The sequence below is a fragment of the Elgaria multicarinata genome, chromosome 8 (genome assembly GCF_023053635.1).
Source record: "Elgaria multicarinata webbii isolate HBS135686 ecotype San Diego chromosome 8, rElgMul1.1.pri, whole genome shotgun sequence".
Taxonomy (NCBI): domain Eukaryota; kingdom Metazoa; phylum Chordata; class Lepidosauria; order Squamata; family Anguidae; genus Elgaria; species Elgaria multicarinata.
The window spans coordinates 23,852,451-23,874,730 of NC_086178.1; the positions used below are offsets into that span (position 1 = coordinate 23,852,451).

General features: G+C 44.7%; 1 protein-coding gene across 1 annotated transcript in view; it reads left to right on the forward strand.

Annotated features, from left to right (window-relative positions):
• The first annotated feature begins 19 nt into the window (after nt 1-19).
• The window catches only part of SERPINI2 (serpin family I member 2), a 51,714-nt gene continuing 29,453 nt past the window's right edge, over nt 20-22,280 (forward strand). Inside the window, exons 1-4 of the mRNA XM_063131925.1 lie at nt 20-281; nt 1,499-1,501; nt 15,502-15,729; nt 21,899-22,093. Of these exons, the coding sequence (XP_062987995.1) occupies nt 20-281; nt 1,499-1,501; nt 15,502-15,729; nt 21,899-22,093 (688 nt within the window). The remainder of the gene's footprint in view (nt 282-1,498; nt 1,502-15,501; nt 15,730-21,898; nt 22,094-22,280) is intronic.

Here is a 22,280-nt window from a genome sequence, read left to right on the forward strand (position 1 = left end):
CCGGATTCTCAGCGGTACAATGGGAAGTGCTTTACCTCTTAGCTTTCTCCTTGCTGCTCTTGGGATATGCCTAACCAGAAGCCACTCCACCAAGCCAATGGCTGACAGCACCACACGCTTTGCCGTGGATTTGTACCGAGTTCTTTCCCTGCCCCAGAAAAGTGAAAACATTCTCTTTTCTCCTCTGGGAGCTTCCTTGATTCTTGGAATGGTAAATCTGGGAGCAAAGGGGAAAGCACGTCATGAGATCAGGCAGCTTTTGAACCTGCAAGGAAATGACGGTGAGTATCTGTGTGACTTACACTTTGCATTATGTTCTGGCCAGGAAACATGGTGGGATGCAAAATGAATACCGTTCTACACCACTTTTCTCAATATCGTATTTAAGGTGATTCACCATGATACCAAAAAGCAATGGTAAAACACAATGAAGTAATTGCTTTAAAAAGACAAAAGTGGGACAAGAATTCAAATAGCCTAACATCCACAAAAAAAGAGTTTTAAAAGCTGTGACAACTAACAGTGCAATTCATTAACTTCAATGGGGCTTGCTTCAAGGCAAGTGTGTATAAGATTGCAGCCTAGGGCTGAAATGGTAGTCACATCTTCTAGGAAATAAGCACTGCTGGATTTGCTTCTAAATAAACATGCAAAGGATTGTGCTGTAAATTAGGACACCACCCTATTGGTTGCACTCTTCTGAGATGGAAGCCTCCAAACCCAGAGCCTTCCATGTATCCAGTGCCTTGCCAGGCTGAAGCATACAGGGCAGGAGGAGCAGTAGAGGCAATCTTCACCCCTGGTCCTCCAACCATTGAGTTTTGTGCTAGATGGGCCTTTTTCCCCATTTAGTGACAACACTTCAAAGGGGATGGGAAGGAGGCTGGAAGAGGATCAGGATAGCTCATATCCTGGCCTCTCTGGTCTCCTCTCCTCCCCTCCCTGCCCATCAGCTCAGCCCCTTTCCTCCTCTCTGAGGTTGATTTTCTGGCCTCAATGGGCAACCAACATGGTCTTTTCCATGCCAGCTGCAAGGGAGAGTCAAATCCCCGACACCCCCTTCTGAATGCTGTCTCAGTGTCTAGGGGCCATAGAATTGCTCCCTTACCTAACCATTCAGCTGCAATCCTACCCACACTTACCCAGGAATACGTCCCATTGAATTCAATGAGGTTTAATTCTGTGTAGACATAACCAGGTGTGCACAGCAGAATAAAAGGGTGTCACATGATGTCTAAATAATAGAGTTAAGTTGCAATCCTAAACATGTTTTGGCAGGAAAATGTCTTCCAACTCCCAATGTGCTGGGAGTTGCAGGACATTTCTCTGCCTAGACATGCATAGGATTGTGCCCTTAGTGTGAGTTGAACCTGTCCATGAAGGAAGTTCCATAGTTCAATGATGACCACAGAAAAGGTCTTCTTTCCAGCCTCCATCCACCAAACTTGGGGGGGGGGAACTGGAGGAGGATGTTTGTAACAGATCTTCAAATTATGAGCAGGTAAGTTCACGTAGGAAGAGTGCCACAATAATGGTTCTGCTACAGGGATGGTGAACCTTTCTGTCTGAGGGCCAAATTCAGTTTCAGAGATCCCAGGAGCTGCATTCCAGTGGTGGGTGGGGCCGAGGGCCTGACATTCTGCATCCCAGTCTCAGCGGAGGCTGGTGGCTCCAAATTCAATGGGCTGTAACGCATTCCAGGTTTTGGTCAGAACCAGCCAGAATTCTAAAAAGCTATCCAAGGTGCTGAATCTATGCTAGTGGTAGCATTCAGCACCTTGGGAAGCTCCTTCAGAGTTCTGGCTGACTGACCGAAACCCAGCATGGGTTCACCGCCCCACTGAAATGACAGCCAGCAGCCTCCACTGCCTCTTTATTTATGGGCTCCAAATTTTTGAGAAGCGCCCCCGTTTCTATACAGTTTAAAACAAAGAAGTATATAGGATGGTTTTCATGCCAAAGAAAATCTGTCTATACAAATGGGATACAAAATGTTGCAATGCTGAGTTTCCTGTTTACCTTTCCAGCAAACAGTTATGCCTCTTTCCAGGCTATTCCATTCCATTCCTTCTTTCTCCTGGTTTTCCACCCTCCCTTCCTACAGTCAGCCAGCTTTCTGTGGCCACTCAGCATGCTTAATGCTCATTGGGCTGTTTTTAAGTCCCTCCCCCTTTGGGGCTCTTTTCCTAAAGGGTCATTTTTGTACTACCACAAATTTTGGGATCCCCTTCAAGCCTACTGATACCTCCCTCTTGTCCATGGGTGGTTGTGATTTGGCTGTATGAGGATCCAAACTTGGAGAACGAGTTCCTTATTAGTCTATAGGATTCCATTTCACCATCTGCTCACTTCGGACCTTATCTGTTCCAAACAGCAAGTGCTATGTGAGAGTTTGTCCAATCAGTAGAGAACATCGATTTTTGCAGCCATTTTGAGGTCTTTTGCTTGTTTGTTGGTTTGTTTTTAACTGAGAGCAAATTTGCATAGTGGGGAGTTGAAATTTCCCGTCTGTTCGCAACATGACGTTTTGCTTTCTTTTTATGTTATGCAAAAGCAAAAAACCCACCCCAATGGTGCTTTCTATGCAGCTAAAAGAGGTGATAATTGAAGGCTGCTTTCAACAGCAGCGTCTAAAAAAAAAAAAAGTAATAAATTGACACAATTGCTTATATTTCAAATGCAATCTAGACAAAATGCCATCTATAAATCAAACTCAGGGTGAACAGAATGCATTTGACTGAGCTTACTATATATACTGTGCTGTTTTGAAATATTTGGCACATTTTTTTAAAAAACAAACACCCAAACAAACCAGCAAGACAGATGAGGGTCTTTACAGCACATTTTAGACCCTTTATAGAAGATGTAAATCTACCCATTCAAGCAGATGATTGCCTACTACTATGCTTCAATTTTTCCCCCTTTAGAAAATGCATTAGGAAAGAGAGCCTCTTTTCTCTAAACTCCATCAAATGCCACGCCGTCAGTCAACGAAGGTCTTTGGAATGCCTGTGCGTGTGCGGTACATGCAATCACACGTTCCAGCCGTGCTGTACAGTCAGAGCTTAACTGGCTTCATCTGCCACTGAGTTTTTGCAAAGTTGTACCTCCCTGAGACATAAAGAGAAAAAGAAGATGAGCTTGGGGCATGAGAAAGAGACCTTGTCAGTCTTTTTCTCTTCTTCAGCACCCACCTTCCTTCCTTCTCTCTCTCTCTCTCTCTCTTTGTGGGCAGAAAGAAAGAGAAGTAGCAGCTCTCCTGTTCCTTCCTCCTTACCACCATCACCTGCCTATTACTCGAGTGGCCACCTACACATCACCCCAAAGAGGGGTCACCTATGCATCACCCCAGAAGAGGGCTTAAATTACATTACATTTGGTTTTAGATGGGGTTGCACTCCCCATAAAAGACCAAGTGCCTGGTCTGGAAGTCCTCCTGGACTCAGAGCTAACTAGGGAAGCCCAGGTGGCCGCAGTGCCCAGGAGTGCATTTTACCAGCTTAGGGTGGTTCACCAGCTGTGGCCCTATCAGGAGAGGGTGGATCCTGCCTCAGTTATTCACACACTAGTGACATCCATGCTGGAATACTGTAATAAACTGTATATGGGGCTGGCTTTGAAGACAGTTCAGAAACTTCAGCTGGTGCAGAAAGCGGGGGGAAGAGGCGTGGTGAGGTGATTTGATGACATAATGCCTACATGGCACCAGCTGCCCTAGTTACTGGTGCATTTCCAAATGCTGGTTTTGACTTTTAAAGTCTTAGACAGTTTGGGACCAAGTTACTTGAAGGACCAACTTCACCTGTCCACACTTAAAGATCAGAAAGAGAGGCCCTTCTCATTACCTGTGTGTGTGTGACTGCCCAGATGATATCACCTTCAATTTGTAGCCCTCCAGTGTTTTCCTACCACATTTTTTCTTACCAGACAAAATCTGATAAAGAAGAAAAGATAGGATGCTTGCACAATGCCTTTTGAGTGTTAGCACTAGGAGCTATCTATCTGAAAATACCCTCAATTTCTTGATATTTGGCCAGAATATCTTCCTTCATCCCATTACTCTTCACACGAACCGAGAGATTTAAATAGAATACTATGCTAGCTCTGATGGTTATGTGCTACCTCCAGTATCCGAGGCAGTAAACCTGTGTGCACCAGTTTCTGGGGGACATGGGTGAGAGGGTGCTGTTGCACCATGTCTTGCTTTGTTGATTCCTGGTTGACAGCTGGTTGGCCACTGTGTGAACACAGTGATGGACTAGATGGACCCTTAGTCTGATACAGCATGACACTTCTTATGTTCTTATGTTCTTATCCTAGCGTCAAATTGTAAGTAAACCAAAATACCTGTATCTGAAATAATCACATACGTATTTCTCCCTCATTTCTTCCTGCTTCCATTTCCTTTCTCTTACTCTCTTGTTTCCCTTTTGTCTGCTTTTGGCTTGTATGCTCCTTGGCATAGGGATCTGTCAAACCTGTTTGTTGCACAGTGCCGTGGACCAGATAATGCAATACCTATGAGGAAATAAATAATACAGACATTTATAGGCAAATCCAATGCAAGTTTCTGGGGGACATGGGTGGGAGGGTGCTGTTGCACCATGTCTTGCTTTGTTGGTTCCTGGTCAACAGCTGGTTGGCAACTGTGTGAATAGAGTGCTGAACTAGATGGACCCTTGGTCTAATCCAGCATGGCACTCCTTATGTACTTAAGTTCTTATACATCGCAACAGAATGGGGAATACTGTTACCAGGTGATGCTGGCCATGCTAGCTGGGATAGGATGGGAGTTGTAGTCCAACACATCTGGAGGGCATCAGGAGAAGACCGATGTAGATACCAATTTAGAAATAAGAACTATGATTGAACTAGAAATACAACAATTTCTTACCATAGTGGGGCAAGATGGTGACCAGGAGACCTATGATGCTGATGAGCCCCTGCTCTCCTTTCTCAGGTTCTTTAGATTTATAGCAGACTTGGTCTGGACAGCCCTTCAAACAGAGAAAACCTTCAAATAGAGGACTGTGCTTTGATAGCCATTCAGACACATGGCCACCCTCTATCAACCCCGCAAAAATTCAGTTTCCTCCTTGCTAATAAAAAGTTGATAGCTTGCTTCATGAGTGCATTAATTGCCTAAGAGAAAAACCCAAACACATAACCCATCATTTGTGGGTTTAAAAGGTACCTGTCTGCAGAAAAGTGCAAATGTCTCATTAAACAAAATGAATGAAAGCCTTTGAAGAAAGAAGATAAGGATAGCTAAATTGCACAGACGGCTTTAAAAAAAATCACATCCATATCTTCTGAAATGCCAGTTCTGAAACTCTGGTAGAGAGATGCTACGTGAACTTTCTGTGCCATCGCTACAGCACTAAGGTTCTTCAGCTCTCTTTTAAATTCCACAGATTCTCTTGCTTCATGTCGATTTTAATTCTTGCTGGAGCTAGTCCCAGGACTCTCCTCTATCACTTTGGAAATCCAATATCTGAGTCACTAGATAGCTTCATAAAGTGATTTTAAATGAAGTGGATTGTGAAATAATGTGCTCATTGGCCTTGATCCTGCACTGCAGTGGAGACTCAGATTTGGGGCCTGGGTGTTCCATGTTCAGAGAAAGGGATCCCTGGTCCTAGTTCTAGTTCCCATCATAATAGTGTTTATTCTGTTCCTTGTTGCCTTGAGATTCTGTTGGGTCTTACTTTAAAGCCCTACATGGTTTGGGTCCAGGCTACCTGTGGGGGATCGCCTTCTCCCATACAATCTGCCCCACACACTCAGGTCCTCTGGGAAGAATCTACTTCAGTCAGCAAAGACTAGGCTGACAACCATTACCCAGAGGACCTCCTCTTCTGCTGCTCCCAGACTGTGGAATAGCCTGCTGGAGGAGACTCATCAGCTTGACAATCATTTAGCATTCAAGAAAGCTATCAAGACTGATCTCTTCCAGCAGACCTATTCAGTAGAATTTTAGGATGCTTTTAAGATTTTTTATGTTTTTAATCAGTATTTTGTGTGTTTTATGCTTGTTGTTGTTCCCTGCCTCGATCCAATTGGAGAGGCGGGTAAGAAATAAGTTGTTGTTGTTGTTGTTGTTGTTGTTGTTGGGCTATTGCAGCTACTACCATCTCCTCTGCATTACTGTTTTAAACAATTCATCTGTAAGTATGTGCTACTGTGGTTGCTAGCGGACCATTCCTTTGTTAGGTACATTGCTGGTTAACAGTTAATAATAGTCAAGGATGTTCAGTTGGTGTTTCATCTAATGGGACCAGTGCTTAGACATAGAATCATAGAATCATAGAATAGCAGAGTTGGAAGGGGCCTACAAGGCCATCTAGTCCAACCCCCTGCTCAATGCAAGAATCCACCCTAAAGCATCCCTGACAGATGGTTGTCCAGCTGCCTCTTGAAGGCCTCTAGTGTGGGAGAGCCCACAACCTCCCTAGGTAACTGATTCCACCGTCGCACTGCTCTAACAGTCAGGAAGTTTTTCCTGATGTCCAGCCGGAATCTGGCTTCCTTTAACTTGAGCCCGTTATTCTGTGTCCTGCACTCTGGGAGGATCGAGAAGAGATCCTGGCCCTCCTCTGTGTGACAACCTTTTAAGTATTTGAAGATACTTAATATGGCAAAAACTGAACTGCTTGTTTTTCCTCCTAAACCTTCTCCTCACCTCTCATTCTCTCTTACTGTCAACGATGTCACGCTTACTCCGGTCAAGGAAGCTCGTAGTCTTGGCTTTATATTTGATTCCTCGCTCTCCTTTATTCCTCATATTGAGGCAGTAGCTAAATCCTGTCATTTCTTCCTGTATAATATTGCCAGGATTCGACCATTTTTGTCTGTCTCTTCTGCCAAGACTCTTGTTCATGCACTGGTTATCTCTCGGTTGGACTACTGCAACCTTCTTCTCTCTGGCCTTCCTTCGTCTCACATCAGTCCGCTGGTCTCTGTCCACCATGCTGCCGCCAAGATCATCTTCTTGGCCTGCCGCTCTGACCATGTCACCCCACTTCTGAAATCTCTTCATTGGCTTCCAATTCACTCCAGAATCCAATATAAACTTCTCCTGTTGACCTTCAAAGCTTTTCACGGTCTAGCTCCTGCCTATCTCTCCTCTCTCATCTCACACTATTTCCCTGCTCGTGCTCTCCACTCCTCTGATGCCATGCTTCTCGCCTGCCCAAGGGTCTCTACTTCCCTTACTCAGCTTCATCCTTTTTCTTCTGCTGCCCCTTACGCCTGGAACGCTCTTCCAGAACACTTGAGAACTACAAACTCAATCACAGCTTTTAAAACTCAGCTAAAAACTTTTCTTTTCCCTATAGCTTTTAAATATTGAGTTTGTTCTGACCCTATACTGTCAGCTTCACCCTACCCGGTGCCTGTTTACACTTCCCTGTGCCTGTTTGCATTCTCTTTCCCTCCTTATTGTTTACTACAACTTTATTAGATTGTAAGCCTATGCGGCAGGGTCTTGCTATTTACTGTGTAATCTGTACAGCACCATGTACATTGATGGTGCTATATAAATAAATAAATAATAATAATAATAATAATAATAATAATAATAATAATAATTATTGAAGAGTGCTATCATGTCTCCCCTCAATCTTCTCTTCTCCAGGCTAAACATGCCCAGTTCTTTCAGTCTCTCTTCATAGGGCTTTGTTTCTAGACCCCGATCATCCTGGTTGCCCTCTTCTGAACACGCTCCAGCTTGTCTGCATCCTTCTTGAATTGTGGAGCCCAGAACTGGACACAATACTCTAGATGAGGCCTAACCAGGGCCGAATAGAGAGGAACCAGTACCTCACGTGATTTGGAAGCATGGTGGAGGGCTGGACGAGGGTTAATGAAGTCATTCCTGTGCAATATTTAGAAGCTATTCATCAGCTCTATGAAGATTGGCTCATTAAACAAACACTGTTTTAAGTTCCTTCTCCAGTGCTTGTGCTTCCGGCTGACCACGACCTACAGGCTATGCCGGGAACACATGAAAAGAATCGGCACCGAATATTGAGCCTTTGCAACATGCAGCATCGTCTGTAGAAATAGATTTAACCTGTCATGTACGGTTTATAGAAACTGTGCTTCGTTTTTTGCTGAGAGAGAGATGCCTGTCATGCTCTACATGCTTAGTTGGGCTTCTGACAACTGCCGTAGCAGCATCCCTGTGCACAGCATGACTGGTGGGTTTTGAAACCAGTGGGAATTTCCAAAATGGCTTTGCGTTGTCATTGAGAAGCTGGTGTCGAAGAAGAACCAAGATGGGCTGTTTTGTCCACAGCTCAGGAGGTACTTCGTATTGTGGCCTACGCCATGCAAAAACTAGCTCCTTGCACTCACTTCTCAATCTCAGGGTTTCCTTTCCAGAAGGATCAGCTCCCCCATCCTGAGTCCCCCTGTGTTCTTGGAACTTCCCCACCCCAAGCCAAATGCAGTTTGAAGATTAAGTGTGATTCCAAAAGAGGGAAATGACACTTGCTACCCCCGAGTTCTTTTCTATTTAATTTTTGTGAACTGCCCAGAGAGCGTCGGCTATTGGGCGGTATAAAAATGCAATAAATAAATAAATAAATAACTCTAAATAATAAGCTGAACCTGAATCCAGATAAGGCAGAGGCACTGTGGTAAGTGGTTCCTTGGTCTGGGAATTTGGGAGTTTACCTGTTCTGGAAAACCTGTTCTCCCACAGTAAGAACAGGTATACAGTTTGGGGGGTGCTCCTAGATTGAGGCTTGTCATTAGAAGCCCAAGTGATGTTAGGGGACACAGAACACCTTCAACCAACTTCATTTGATATATCAACAGTGCCCGTTCCTGGACAGAGATAGCTTAATCACTGTGAACCATGCATTGGTAACCTCGAGACTAGACTACTGTAATGCTCGTAATGTGGGGCTGCTCTTGAGGCTGGTTTGGAAGATGTAGCTAGAGGAGAATGCTGCAGTGAGGCTGTCAAATGGAGTGCCTGGCCATGCACATGTAACTCCTCTGCTGAAAGAGCTGTACTGGCTGTCAGTTTGCTACCAAGCCATGTTCAATGTCATATTATTGGCATATAAAGCCCTAAACAACTTAGGACCAGTTTACTTGAATGGTTGTCTCCCCTTATTTAGAGCTGTTAGACCACTACAATCCTCAGGGGGAAGCCTTGCTGTCTATGCCATACCCTGCAGAGTCCCATCTGATGGCCATAGGCTTTCAGTGTGGCTAATTTTATATGAGGATATTTAAGCCAAAATGATTTTCATTATAATAAATCTTAGGTATCTCTAAAATATTTAGAGGCCCCTCATAATATGAGCCCCTAAGCCACGGCGTACTTGGCTTGGTTCTAAATCTGGTACTGAGGGAATGAACTGTAAGTTAATGGAAGGTGAAGCATTTTTTGGTGTAGGACCAGGTGCAAGAGAAGGCAGAAGAGGGAATTTCAGCAGGGAGGTGCATTAGAGGTGCAGAATCCCTTTCCTCTTTTCCACTGGCCACCCACCTGCAGGGCAGAGGTTTGGCTGTCTTATAGCAGATCTTTGCCTCCATTTATGCTCTGATTGCATATTTTCAAATACACATATATATGGCACTTCAAGACTGCAATCCCACACATATTTATTTGGGCGTAATTCCTATTGAACGCAGTGGGGCATTCATCTGAGTAAATACGAGTAGGATTTGCCCTTCGGATCTCCATTAATTTCTCATACAAAGCGAATGAACCCTGGTAGCCCTGCTTCAATAGCATCCCCTCCCCTGGAACTTTCAATCACTTGGGCGAAGTGTTGAGTACTGTGCATAATAGCATGCAACCTATTCTGGACGGGTCCGCTTATGGTGAGATGGTTAAGACTCACAGCCTCTCTTCCCCTTTCCTTGGAGGCTTGTCTTTTTCACAGGGTTTCCCCTGAATTGCAAAGCTTGTGTATGTACAGGTATGTCAAGGCTCAGAGAACAGCAATTCTTCGAAGGAAACATTCATGAACTTGGTAATATGGGGCAAAGTTAAGGTGCTCTCGCTAAATGCAAAAGGGCTAAATTCTGCAATAAAAAGAAGGAAACTTACAGCACTCCTAAGCAGAGAAAATGCTGATGCACCAACAATGATGAAACAGTTCCAGCGGATATGGTCAATAGCTTTTATGTCCAAGATGATGCATTTTATTAGCGGGCACGAAGACAGACCGCAACGTAGCACACTTATTAAAAATTGGACTTTTTCCATTATGTAGTAGGGTGATAAATACCTTGATGATGTTAACCCATATGCTGGATTTTGAAAAAAAAGTAATGAAATTTTTTATTAGCATTACAAGTGTACTATGCATGGATGCATAGCATTGTTATGGGCTACGCTGTCTTGCTCTTCGACGTCCCCCTTTCGCTCTGGTATGGCTGGGCAACCAGCCGTACTGCAAGCAGATTATAAAAAAAAGTGAACTTGTGCACTGCTTGAGGCTTAGAGGATGGCTTTTGAATACTGCCACTCTAGTCTTCCTAGCCTGTATCTATGGCCAAGCTTTGGATGTGGCTAATTAATTACATCAATATCCCATCTTTTCTCCAAAGGACTTGAGGAAACGTACACGGTTCTCTGACTCTCTATTTACTCTCATATCCTGGGAGGTAGGTTAGACTGAGAGTTACCTAGTGATCTTTATGGCTCAGTGAGGATTTGATCCTGGCTCTCCCTAATCCTAATGCAACACTCTATCCATTGCACTTTGCTGAACCTAAAATTAATAGGTAGTCAAATCCAACTAGGGATATATCACCCACCTGCCAGGGTACTCAGAACATTAGATTATCTAAGGAGGTGTAAACTCCAAAACAACAAGGCCGAAGAGATACTGAGGGAAGGGGAAATGACTAGTAGTAGCTAGGTTAGGAGTGGAGTGTCTGTCCCTCTTTGATCAGTGGAATCAGAAATTCAGACCTGTTCAGCTCTTATTTAAAGCTCCACATGTAGTACCATGTATCCTTGTCCACAGCCTCTCCAAGCAAAGCCCTGCAGCCCTGCTCCTTTCTAGAGAAATCTTCTCCCTCTATCAGGGGAAAGGAACCTGGGTCTCCCCTGATGTGTTGGACTACAACTCCCATCATGTCTGACCATTGGCCAGGGGGTTTAAATCCAACAACATTTGGAGGGCCATATCCTTACTGTCAACCAAGCTAACTGATTGTGAAAGGCCCCCTTGGTCAGTGCTGTGAGGAGAGCCAAGGTAGCAATTTTAGATGGCATTAATAGAACCACAGCTTCCAAGTCCCAAGAAGTAATAGTTCCACTTCATTCTGCACTAGTCGGACCTTATCTGGAGTACTGTGACCATTTCTGGATGCCACACTTTGAGGAGGATGGAGACAAATTGTGACAGGTTCAAAAGGCTGGCAGTGAAGAAGTCCTATGAGGAAAAGCTGAAGAACTGAGTATATTTAGCCTGGAGAAGTGATGGGCTGGGGTGGGGGATATAACTGTGTTCAGATATCATCCCTAAATCCTTCACCCCCATTTCTTGTTTATTTCCACCAATTAAGGGCACAATCCTATGTATGTCAAGACAGAAGGAAGTCCTACAACTCCCAGCATTCCCCAGCCAGCCATCTTCCTCCTCCTCCTTTCCTGTTGAACTTTATAACTTCCTGCTTCTTGCCTCTGTAAACTAAATTCAATCTTTGAGCTCTGAACTATTAAGCTTCTGGCTGGAACTGACTAACATACACAAAAAATAATGAAACCCCATCTTACAATACTCTAAAACCGTATGCCAAAATGGAGCTCAGTTCTTCACACATGTTAAAAGTGCTATATTGATTATAATAAGGACCAGGATTAAATAGTCAGACACAGCTCTACCTCTGATTCGGAGAAATATAGCCAGCAAGAAAAGCCTGGTAGAGGGGCAACAGCATCTGCAATCTTTCAGGTTTTTCCTATTCCCGTAAAGCCAATTTATGCTTGTACGTATTTCCATCACTTCCTGCAGTATCTGATATCCTTAAGATCACTCTTCCCTAACTAGTAAAGGGCGCCTACTTAATGCTTTACCACATGGATGGCCAAGTGGCAGTCTGTAGGTAGCACTTAGACCACAAGATGATTTGCCGGGTCCCTCTGAGATTATGGGAAGCTGCTGGCTGCTTCATCCTGTAAATCTTTAAACTAAAGAATATCCCCCGGCTGCAGCAGGGGTTGATTTGCTGTCACTGCACTTGGCCAGCACTATCAATAGCTCCTGCCTTGGGAGATGGAGCGTAGCTCAGTAGCAGACCGTATCCCCTGCATGCAAAAGACCAGCCTTCCCCAACCTGGTACCTTTCAGATATACTGGTCTGCAGTTGTCATAATTCCCATTGGCCAAGCTGGCTGGAGAATGATGGGTTATAGTCCAAAAACCAAGAAAGAAGAGAAGAGTTCCACTCAATGCTGTGAAATGAAAGAGGTCACTAACCAGAACAAAAGGATCAAAAGGTGCCACTGATACATAAAATAACGATTGTGACAAGTAACACATATTAGGACACAATGCTATGAACATATAAATGCAACAATAAATGCCAACAGTAAAGGTGGTGTACACAAGAGTATACGATAACAGTTACCCTGGAAATTGTAGCTGTTTCGTATCTTCATCAGATCACACCTAACCCTTTAATTGCAGGCAGCTGGTCTTGAACATCCACTGGGTAATAAACTTCCTTCAGTTAGAGGAAACCATATATTGCACAAGCACTGATTTGCATATTGCCTCTAACAAACATCAAATCTCCCTCAGCTAGCTCAGACAGAGAAACCAAAGCTGCTCATTGTAGTCCAACACATCTGGAGGACCCCAGCTTGAGAAAGGCTGGTCTTTAACATGCACATTAGCATGGACAAATGGCATTCCAATCTGAGTCCTTTTTGCAGTAGGCAGGAGATGCATATGGTGCCATGAAGTGTGTGGCTCCAATTTCAGTGAGGCTGTCAATCCATTCTGGGTTTGAGCCAGATCTCTGAAGGAGCTATCCAAAGTGCTGAACCCCAACCTGGACAACTCCTTTAGAGTTCTGGCTGGATCTGACTGAAATCCAGAGTGGATTCACAGTAGGGGTGTGCACGGACCCCCCCCACTCCGCTTCTCTTCCAGATCCACGATTTGTGGATCGGGCCGCTTCGCTCCGCCCCCGTTCCGCCTCGCTCCGCTGCGGAGCTCCGTTTCCCCCCCAATAGGCTTGCATTGAAAGCTAAAAAAGTATACAACTTTTTTTCTGTGAAAGTTAGAAACCTCAAGTTTGGCACCATGACACCTCATGGAGGTATACACATGCACACCAAGTTTCAAGCCAATCCCATCATCCCCTGATTTTGGGGGAAATTTTGAAAATCAGGCACCCCATTCACACCCCTTTCGATAGCTCCGTCAATTTGCACGTTAGAAACCTCAAACTCAGCACCATGACCGCTTATCCAGGGATACACATGCACACCAAGACTCAAGGCAATCCCATCATCCCCTGATTTTTGGCGGGGCTCTAACCTTTTAACTCACCCCAAATCAAGTCCCATTTTACAACTACGTCAATTTTCATGTCAGAAACCTCACCTTTGGTCCCTTGACAGCTTACCCATGTGTCCACATGAATGCCAAGTTTCAAGCCAATCCCATCATCCCCGGATTTTTGGGGAATTTATGAAAGTCGGACACCCCAGTATCTGCAGACAGCTCAATGGGCCCATTTCAAAGGAAATCCCAACATGCCATGAATTGGGGAGTAGAGATAAACCTAAATATGAATCTTCTTCCACACTTGAAAAATTGATTGGGAACTTGAGCACAGGAAGGACTTCTCCCCTGAGTCAAAGGAAGACACACAAAAACCATCCTTGTGAGGTGGGCAGGGGAGGAGGGAGGGAAGGCAGGCAGGCAGCAGACATTTCTGGGGGCACAAGGAAGTGAGCCAAGGATAGTTTCAAAGCCAGTAATGCATATAAAATGGAATAAATAAATAAATAAATAAACAAAGGAGGGGTGGGATTAAAAGCAGCCGTGTTGCTGAATAAACAACAAGAAGACTTTTTTAAAAAAGGCTATATCTGTCTTTTACCAGTAAGAGGGGAGTGGGCGTGCCCAAGGGGAGGGGGAATCATCTGCCAATTTGACTGGTCCTGTCTAGGTACTAGTCTTTAAGAAGCAAACGATCACTTCAACTCATGATAGGCATTCTCTCCAGTGATTTACCTTTGGAGGGCTCTGATGGCCCTCCAAGGACAGGAGAGTGCACAGGGCACGTCCACATGCCCTAGGGGAGCTCATCCCCTTGCACCACATCTATTCAGTTGTTCCCCAAAGTTAGGGTGGGTAGCAGTGCTGTGTTTTCTATCTCTTATTATTGGCTTAGTATATGATTTCAGGTTGTGTTTGTGCATTTGGTGGGGCTACTGTTTTAAAAAACACTGGGAAAAGTCCGTTCAGACTAAGAAAGAGAAGTTCCCAGAATCCCGTTACCCGTTTTGCCTATCCCCTCCTCCAAATTTGGGATCATGTGATCATGACCGGGAGTTGACTCTGCCCCTCAGCCCTTCGAAAAAGGTACATTTTCCCACTGTTTTACCCGATTTTTCCAAAAATTCTAGCAAGCGAACTGCAGCACGCAGAGAGCTGAGAGTAGGCTCAAAATGACCCCCAGCCACGACTCTCTAAGCACAAGAAGTTTCAGAAAGATAGTTTAAAAAACAACACAGTTATCCCCTATTCTTTTCCGCAATGCAATCCTATGGGCAAAATTTTTCAAAATGGCGATCGGATCGGTCCGCGAAAAGAGAAGCGCTTCACGTATGGGCACTTCTTTTCGCCGTGCTTCTACGGGTCCCCTGTCTGCTTCTACTCCGCCTCTGGGCAAGGCGGAGCAGGCCAATTCGCTTCTGATTCTCCGCTTCTAATCGGAGCGGAGCACATCCCTAATTCACAGCCCCACTGAAATCTGAGCAGCCAGCCTCAAGTGCACGGTGCTCTCTCCACAGGCAGGGCAGGGCTTTCTTGGCTGACGTTCAAACTGGACCACATACCCTTATTGCTCTAATGCCATCTAGATCACTTGGCAGCATTCCTTTCCATGCCTGGGTTGGGCTATTCAACCTCACCTCCCCATTAGGAGGCATCAGCAATTACCTTAGGAGTGAGCCTAAAGCCCAGGATGTTACCGTTTTATCGAGGCCATGCAGCCGCTGTGCCTGTCACATTAAACAAAAAGCCCAGCTCTCTGGAGAAGTTCTTCTTCTGCTATTCCGCTCTTCTCCTTTGTTTTTCCTCAACTAGAATGGCATTTTTAGCATATCTCAGAAACCAGTGAATACTACAGCTCTTCTTCGTCTTTGTAGCCAACTTACCTTAGAGAGCATCTGAAACTTCTGAGGGGGATTATAAAAGCATGTCTGTATTGGATAACTACCCTATTACACAGCTGGTTTGTGTTCTTCAAATGAAGATGTTAACTCTTAACACTTATTTTCCTCAGGTGAAGCCTTCCTGCCACTCCAGACACTGTTCACTGTCACCTCAGAAGGAAAGGCATTTACATTTAATCTTGCCAATGCCCTCTACCTTCAAGAAGGATTCATGGTGAAAGAACAGTATCTCCATAGCAACAAGGATTTTTTTCAGACGGCTGTAAAGCTGGTGAATTTCCAAGATACGAAAGCTTCCGCAGAGGCCATAAGTACTTGGGTAGAAAACAAAACAGATGGTAAAAAACCACTACCACCCAACAACCCCAACTCTTTCTGAAGCTCTTCCACTTTTGTTTATTTACAATGCTGGCTGGTTAGGCCTTGTGGCTTCTTCAGGGCTCAGTTTTGCAGGCTAAAGGTGCATGCGCCTGAGTAAAAAACAAATACATGTTGGGAAATTCTACGTACCCTGGTACAATGAAAACGTACCAAGAATATAGGGCTGATCATGAAGTGCCTTCCCACCCCCGCAGGCCCATTCTGAGGCTGTGAGGGTGGGAAGGCATTTTATACTCATTGAGGGCAAGGGTGGGCTGGAGAATTGCTTAAGAATCTTGGAGGGGTGTGATTTCTTTTGTCCTTTGAGATATATGAACAGCCAGAGACTTCTCTTTTCAAAATCCCCCCTTCTTGCTTATGCAGTTGATCCCACAACCTTCCCATGGCTGGGGCAACCCTCCTCCATCTGTCTAGGGCTATCTTGCCCCACAATACATCTGAAGGAGGGAGGACTGAAAGAAGGAAGGAAGGAAGTATGGTTCATTCCTTCCTCAGATGTGAGATGGTTCTTGGTGGATGGAAGATGACTCTAGTTGAGGAAAAGTGGTAAGAAAACATGGGGAGGTTTCCTCATTCCCTCCAGAAATTATTTGACTTCAGCTACTACAATCCCTGGCCATTCGCCATACTATGTGGGGCTGATAGCAGTTGTAGTCCAAAACAGCTGGAAGGCACCAAGTTGCCTACCTCAGTTGTAAATGGAGAAGCTACTTTGGATACAATCCTATACGTGTTTAGACAGAAGAAACTTTAGAAACTCCCAGCATTCCCCAGCCAACATGGCTGGCTGGGGAATGCTGGGAGTTGTAGAATGTTTTTCTGTCTAAACATGTATAGGATTGTACCTTTAGTGTCCTTTCTTCCTCAGATGCCTTTTACGGGGAGATGTATCTGAATGGATGAATGTGGATCATTCCAACCATGGGAGAGTGGCAGAAACAATGGTTTAAACAACAGTCAGGGCCAGTGCCAGACTATTTTGCACACTAGGCAAGGTGAGCTACTTTTACCCCCCCAAAAAAATGACAACTTTGATTTTTAAGAACATATGTTTCCTGGAAAAAATAAGAATCACAAAACTTGAAACTGCTAAATTTATTTTAAAGTGCAAGAAATACGTCATGCCAATTATAGCAAACAAATTGGAAAGGAATGTCTATGGGTCTAAAATGCATTGTTTAATAGGAATATCACCTCCAAATCATCCCCCCCAACTCACGCACGCGTGCACACACACACTCAGCATCACTCACTCCAAACAAACACACGCATGAACACATGCATTTACTCAAAGACCCCATGCACCCCATTCACCCATACAGTCTCTCTCTCTCTCTTTTCTGGGCGCATTCCGGAAGTCCGAACGTGGAGCCACCCCACCCCCACCCCAGCATCCCTGGCTTCGCTTTGGCTGGGCGGGCATAGGGCACCATCTTGCCCACCCAGGCCCAGGTGAATCCTCAGGCCGGCCCAGCTCACAGCCAACGCTCGTGAGTGCTGCGCTGTGGCTGGCGCCCCTCTTAGCTTGGTGCTCTAGGCAGCCGCCTGAGTGGCCTCTATGGTAGCACCGGCCCTGACAACAGTGTGATTAGTTTTCATTCCCACTGTGTGCCTCTCTGGCATCGATGAGGAAGTAAGCAGCGGAAGATCATCATCATCATCTATTTCTTACCCGCCTCTCCCTCTGGATTGAGGCAGGGAACAACATTAAATACAACAATACAGTACATAAAACTGCTTAAAAGAACGTGTAAAACCGATACAATATTAAAATAACAATCACACCATCTTAAAATTCTTAGGTTTAAAATTCATCTGGGTAGGCCCGCCAGAAGAGATGGTAGCTCCAGTATCAGTGGGCCAATGAATCCACTCCAGGTTTCAGTCAGAACCAGCCAGAACTCTAAAGGAGCTATTCAAGGTGCGAAGCCAATTAACCAATGGTCTGACTCGGTATAATGCAGTGTCCGATGTTCCTAATTTAAAAAAACACACCTGAAACTTCCCTGCAATTACAATGTAAAACCTTCAGGTAAGAACTGACTGTAGCACTGTTGTCTTGCCTGGGTAGGGAGGGGCAGTTGGTGACATAGCTGGTATATCATCACACCTCTCCAGCCCCACTCTACAGAGCCAGCTCCAGATGTGAACCTAACCCAGCAAAGTGCACCTGGTAGGGCCAAATGATGCATTCTGTGAACTGCACAGGTGTAGCTGAGTCTTTAGGGTGCAATCCTATGCATGTTTAGGATAGCTCTTCTGACTGGTTAGGAACAGAGGAAACTGCCTTCTACTGAGATAGACCATTGGTCCATCTCAAGCCCAGTGTTTTCAACACTGACTGGCAGCACTGGCTTTCCAGGGTCTCAGGCAGGATCCTTTCCTTGCCCTACTTAGAGAAGCCGGGGATCAAACCTTGGACCTTCTGCATGCAAAGCATGTGCTCTATCACACTGAGCTACAGCCCCTTGCCCACCCTGGTTCTGACTGAAACCCTCACCTGGGATAGCTCCTTTGGAGTTCTGACTAGTTCTGAGGGAAACCTGGGCAGATTTACTGTCCCACTGACATCGGAGCCACCAGCCTCCACTGGGGAGTTTGCTGATGAAATGGGCACAGCTTTGTCCATTTCATCCCTGCTTCTCCAGGCCTGCTACAGAGGTTGGGGAAAGCCTTGGCGATTCTCAGCCCACAAATATTATACTGGACTCTACCACTTCTGTCCATACACAACCATTTTAAGCAGAGAAAGAAGAGGAGGAGGAGCCCCTCCCCCTTTTTATAGCACAGTAGCAGTGGTAGGAAATGAAGTCTATCTCAATGGAAATGGAGAGGCAGGGGGTGGTTTTCCCAACCACTGCCTTCTACTTTTACAGGGTCACGCTAATAAGCAATCATCTTTGAACAGAGCTAGTGCTAGGATAGCATTAACCAAAAAGGAAGAAAACACATATTTTTGTTTTTGTCTGGAAGCACCTGAGAAAAGCTACAACTATTGATTTTCTGTCTCATGCATCTGTCTTAGAAGCACCAGGCCTCTGTCCATTAAAACTTTTGGCAATCCTAGGTATTCACATCATCCCACATCCCCACTGCAACAAATTTTAAAGTATTTTAGCATTCTTTGGGGGTCTTTTTTCCTAGTGGAAACCTTCATCCTTTTTTCTTCTTTTTCCTCCTGCTGGTAACCATAGTTCTAGAGATCTAGTAACTCCAAGTATAAAGAAGACAGATGTTTAGTCTGCCAAAAACAAATGCTCCATTTCCCACATTTCCTGTAAATCATTACAAATATATATTAGAGAAATGAGTTCATGCGCTTGGCTACCTGTGTCAGTACAATACTGAAACACTTCAGTGCGAAGCTGGCAACAGAACTGAGTAATGTGATGTTGCCCCAGAGTTCCAAGCAGAGGATCTGGTTAAAGGTCAATGGCACGACACTGGCTTAGAGCCATCTGTGCTGGCTCCTCTAGTTAGGGAAATCAATAAGTTGAAATTTCACATCAGTTTCACGTTACCTAAATTCCAGAATGATGGCACTCTGCCCTAAAGCCGTCCCCCTCCCCCCACACACACTTCTTCTCAAGTTGAGTGGCAACGGTAGGTATTATATTAACAAATGGCTTGCCAACTTTTCAGTTGGGCTTCTGTAGCTGGGCTTTCACAGACACTTGACCTGCAGGAATTAGAAGGTGACAATGTCCCTCTCTAAGCCATGCAAAACTCGGCTTGCTCTTTCCTGCTGATCAAGTCACTGTCCAAAGCCGGTGCAGGGGTGAAAAACTGGCAACTCCTAGGTGCCCTCACAAAACATTAGAGTAGTGCCACTACATTTTAATCTTGGGGTCTTCTCACAGCACTGCTTTAATGTTTAAAGCAAGGGTGGGCAGAAAGTGGATCTCCAGATATATTGGACTTCAACTCCCAGCTAGGGATGTTGGAGAAATTCGCAATGGAATCAAATGAGTTTGGGTTTTTATGGATCCAACCTGTGATTCCTCAGTGGACTAACTTTTCCTGAGTCACACGATTGATGCAGACTGAGGTTTCCCCCCCACAATTTTTTTAAAATACAAATTTAGTCATTGAAAAATACATTTTTTTTAAAAAAAAAACACCAGCTGAAAATGCGCATTTTCCCCATAGGCTAAAGCATGAAAATGCACATGGGGGAATTTGCATATAAGGGATTTACACATTTTTGCAAATGCAAATTTGTATAAATTCAGGGCATGTTTAGACGATGCCTTATCCCGGGGATCACCCAGTGATCATCCCTGTGTGTCCACATGATGCACAGGGGATCCCGGGGGCGGGGAGAGATGATCCCTCCATTTCCCTGGGATAAGTTGGATCACTTTTAGCCCCATTCTTCCCGCAGTCTCGGGATCGTCCTGAGACTGCGGGAGGTGTGGGTGTCCATCTGGTTTTATCTCAGCTCCTTGCTGCTTTTACCTTGCAATTTTCGCTGGAGTACTCATGCGCTCCAACGCTTCTGTCTTTAAAAAAATGTCCGCCGTGATGGGTGCGATGCCCAGGATGTCGCACAGCCCATGTGGACTGAGGGGGAGGTTCTCATGATCAACATATCGTGAGATCCTCCCCCTCCCCTCCCCTGGTGTAGATATGCCCCCAGGAAATTGTGGGGGGATCCAATTCACACAATGAGTGGATGATGGAACGAAAGCACATGACAATCTACGAAACACAGATGGAATGGATTTTTACAAAATCCTCATAGCCCTGCTCCCAGCACTCCCAACCATTGATCATGCTGTCAGGAGCTTCTGGGAATTAAGTAAAAATATTAATCTGGCAATCTACCTTCTGCCCTCCACTAGTTTAAGGGGAATTGTTTTTTATTAACAGTCTGATTCTACCAATGCTTACCCACAAAAGTTCAGTGTTATTAATTTCTATCAGACTTGCAGCCTTCCCAAGTAAGTTTCCCTGTATTCAATTAGTCTCTTTTGTGTAAGATTGCTGCCTTATGGCCCCTCCTAAATGTGTTTTTTTGGAGCTTATGTCCTATTAAGTTCAACAGGACTGGCTTCTTCTTAAGTATGCAAGGGATTGCCTATTAGTGTGATGGTAATAAATTCAGTAGGTGCTGTCTTGCGGCTACAAAATTGTGGTTGTTCAACAGGTGCTCAATGACAGGTGCACAAACAAGTTTAGCGGTCTGTTTGTGGAACACTCTTTAAGGTAAGATCATACATGCAAGAAGATATTGCAAAGGGGATTCACCACCTCCTCCTTAGCCTGTATACATTCCACGTGCATTGCATGTACACCACTAAGCAGATGATCAGCGCTGTTGCCTGTAATTTCAAGTGTTGCATCATCAGTAAATAGTAGATACTGGGAGGCAAGGAAGAAATGTCAGCATTCAGCTCTTCGCAGCAGCCAAGCAAGTTCTAGAACAATTAGTATCAGCCTGAGTGGGAATTTCAAACTTGGTCTCTCAGGACCAAAGCCAGCCCTACATGCTTTATCACATTAGTTCTCATGATGGTGTTTCTTTTTATCTTTGCACTGTTGTTGCCCCACCTTAACCAGGTCTATACTTTGTGTCAAACCATTACTATCCCAACATGGTAATGCTATATCCTTTGAGCGCATTTATACCTTAGAATCATAGAATCATAGAATAGCAGAGTTGGAAGGGGCCTACAAGGCCATCGAGTCCAACCCCCTGCTCAATGCAGGAATCCACCCTAAAGCATCCCTGACAGATGCTTGTCCACCTGCCTCTTGAATGCCTCTAGTGTGGGAGAGCCCACAACCTCCCTAGGTAACTGATTCCATTGTCATACTGCTCTAACAGTCAGGAAGTTTTTCCTGATGTCCAGCTGGAATCTGGCTTGCTTTAACTTGATCCTGTTATTCCGTGTCCTGCACTCTGGGAGGATCGAGAAGAGATTGTAAGACACACAAAGATGTTTGTTATATTGGATAGTGTGGAATAAAAGGCAGGAAATCACACTATGAACACAGTTCATGGAATGTGTCCTGTGCCACAACAGTTATCAGTACTCTTCAATCCTGCCATAAAGCAGTAGTGTAGATCTAGCCCAAATTTAAGGAAACAGATGAACACATTGTCACTCTCTTTCTATGTAGGTAAAATAAGAAATTTCGTTGCAAGTGATGATCTTGGTCCCCTGACGAGACTTTTGCTGGTGAATGCCCTTTTCTTCAAAGGGAACTGGAAGCAAATGTTCAAAGTGGAGGACACCAGTTTGATGGACTTCAGAAAAAGTGATGGTTCCGTAAGCGAGATACCAATGATGCATCTTCAGCTCAAAACAAAGCTTGGTAATTCAAACATCCCATCCTCGTTGTATGGATGCGTTCATATACTTTTAATGTTGTAAGAGCAGTTGCTGCGATAGTCTTGCAAGTGTCTATAAAATCCCAAATAATCCCAAATGAACCCTTTCAGTAGAATTTAGAGCAACTACATTCCCCAGGAAGCAAGAGCTACACATAGTTCTTTTTAACA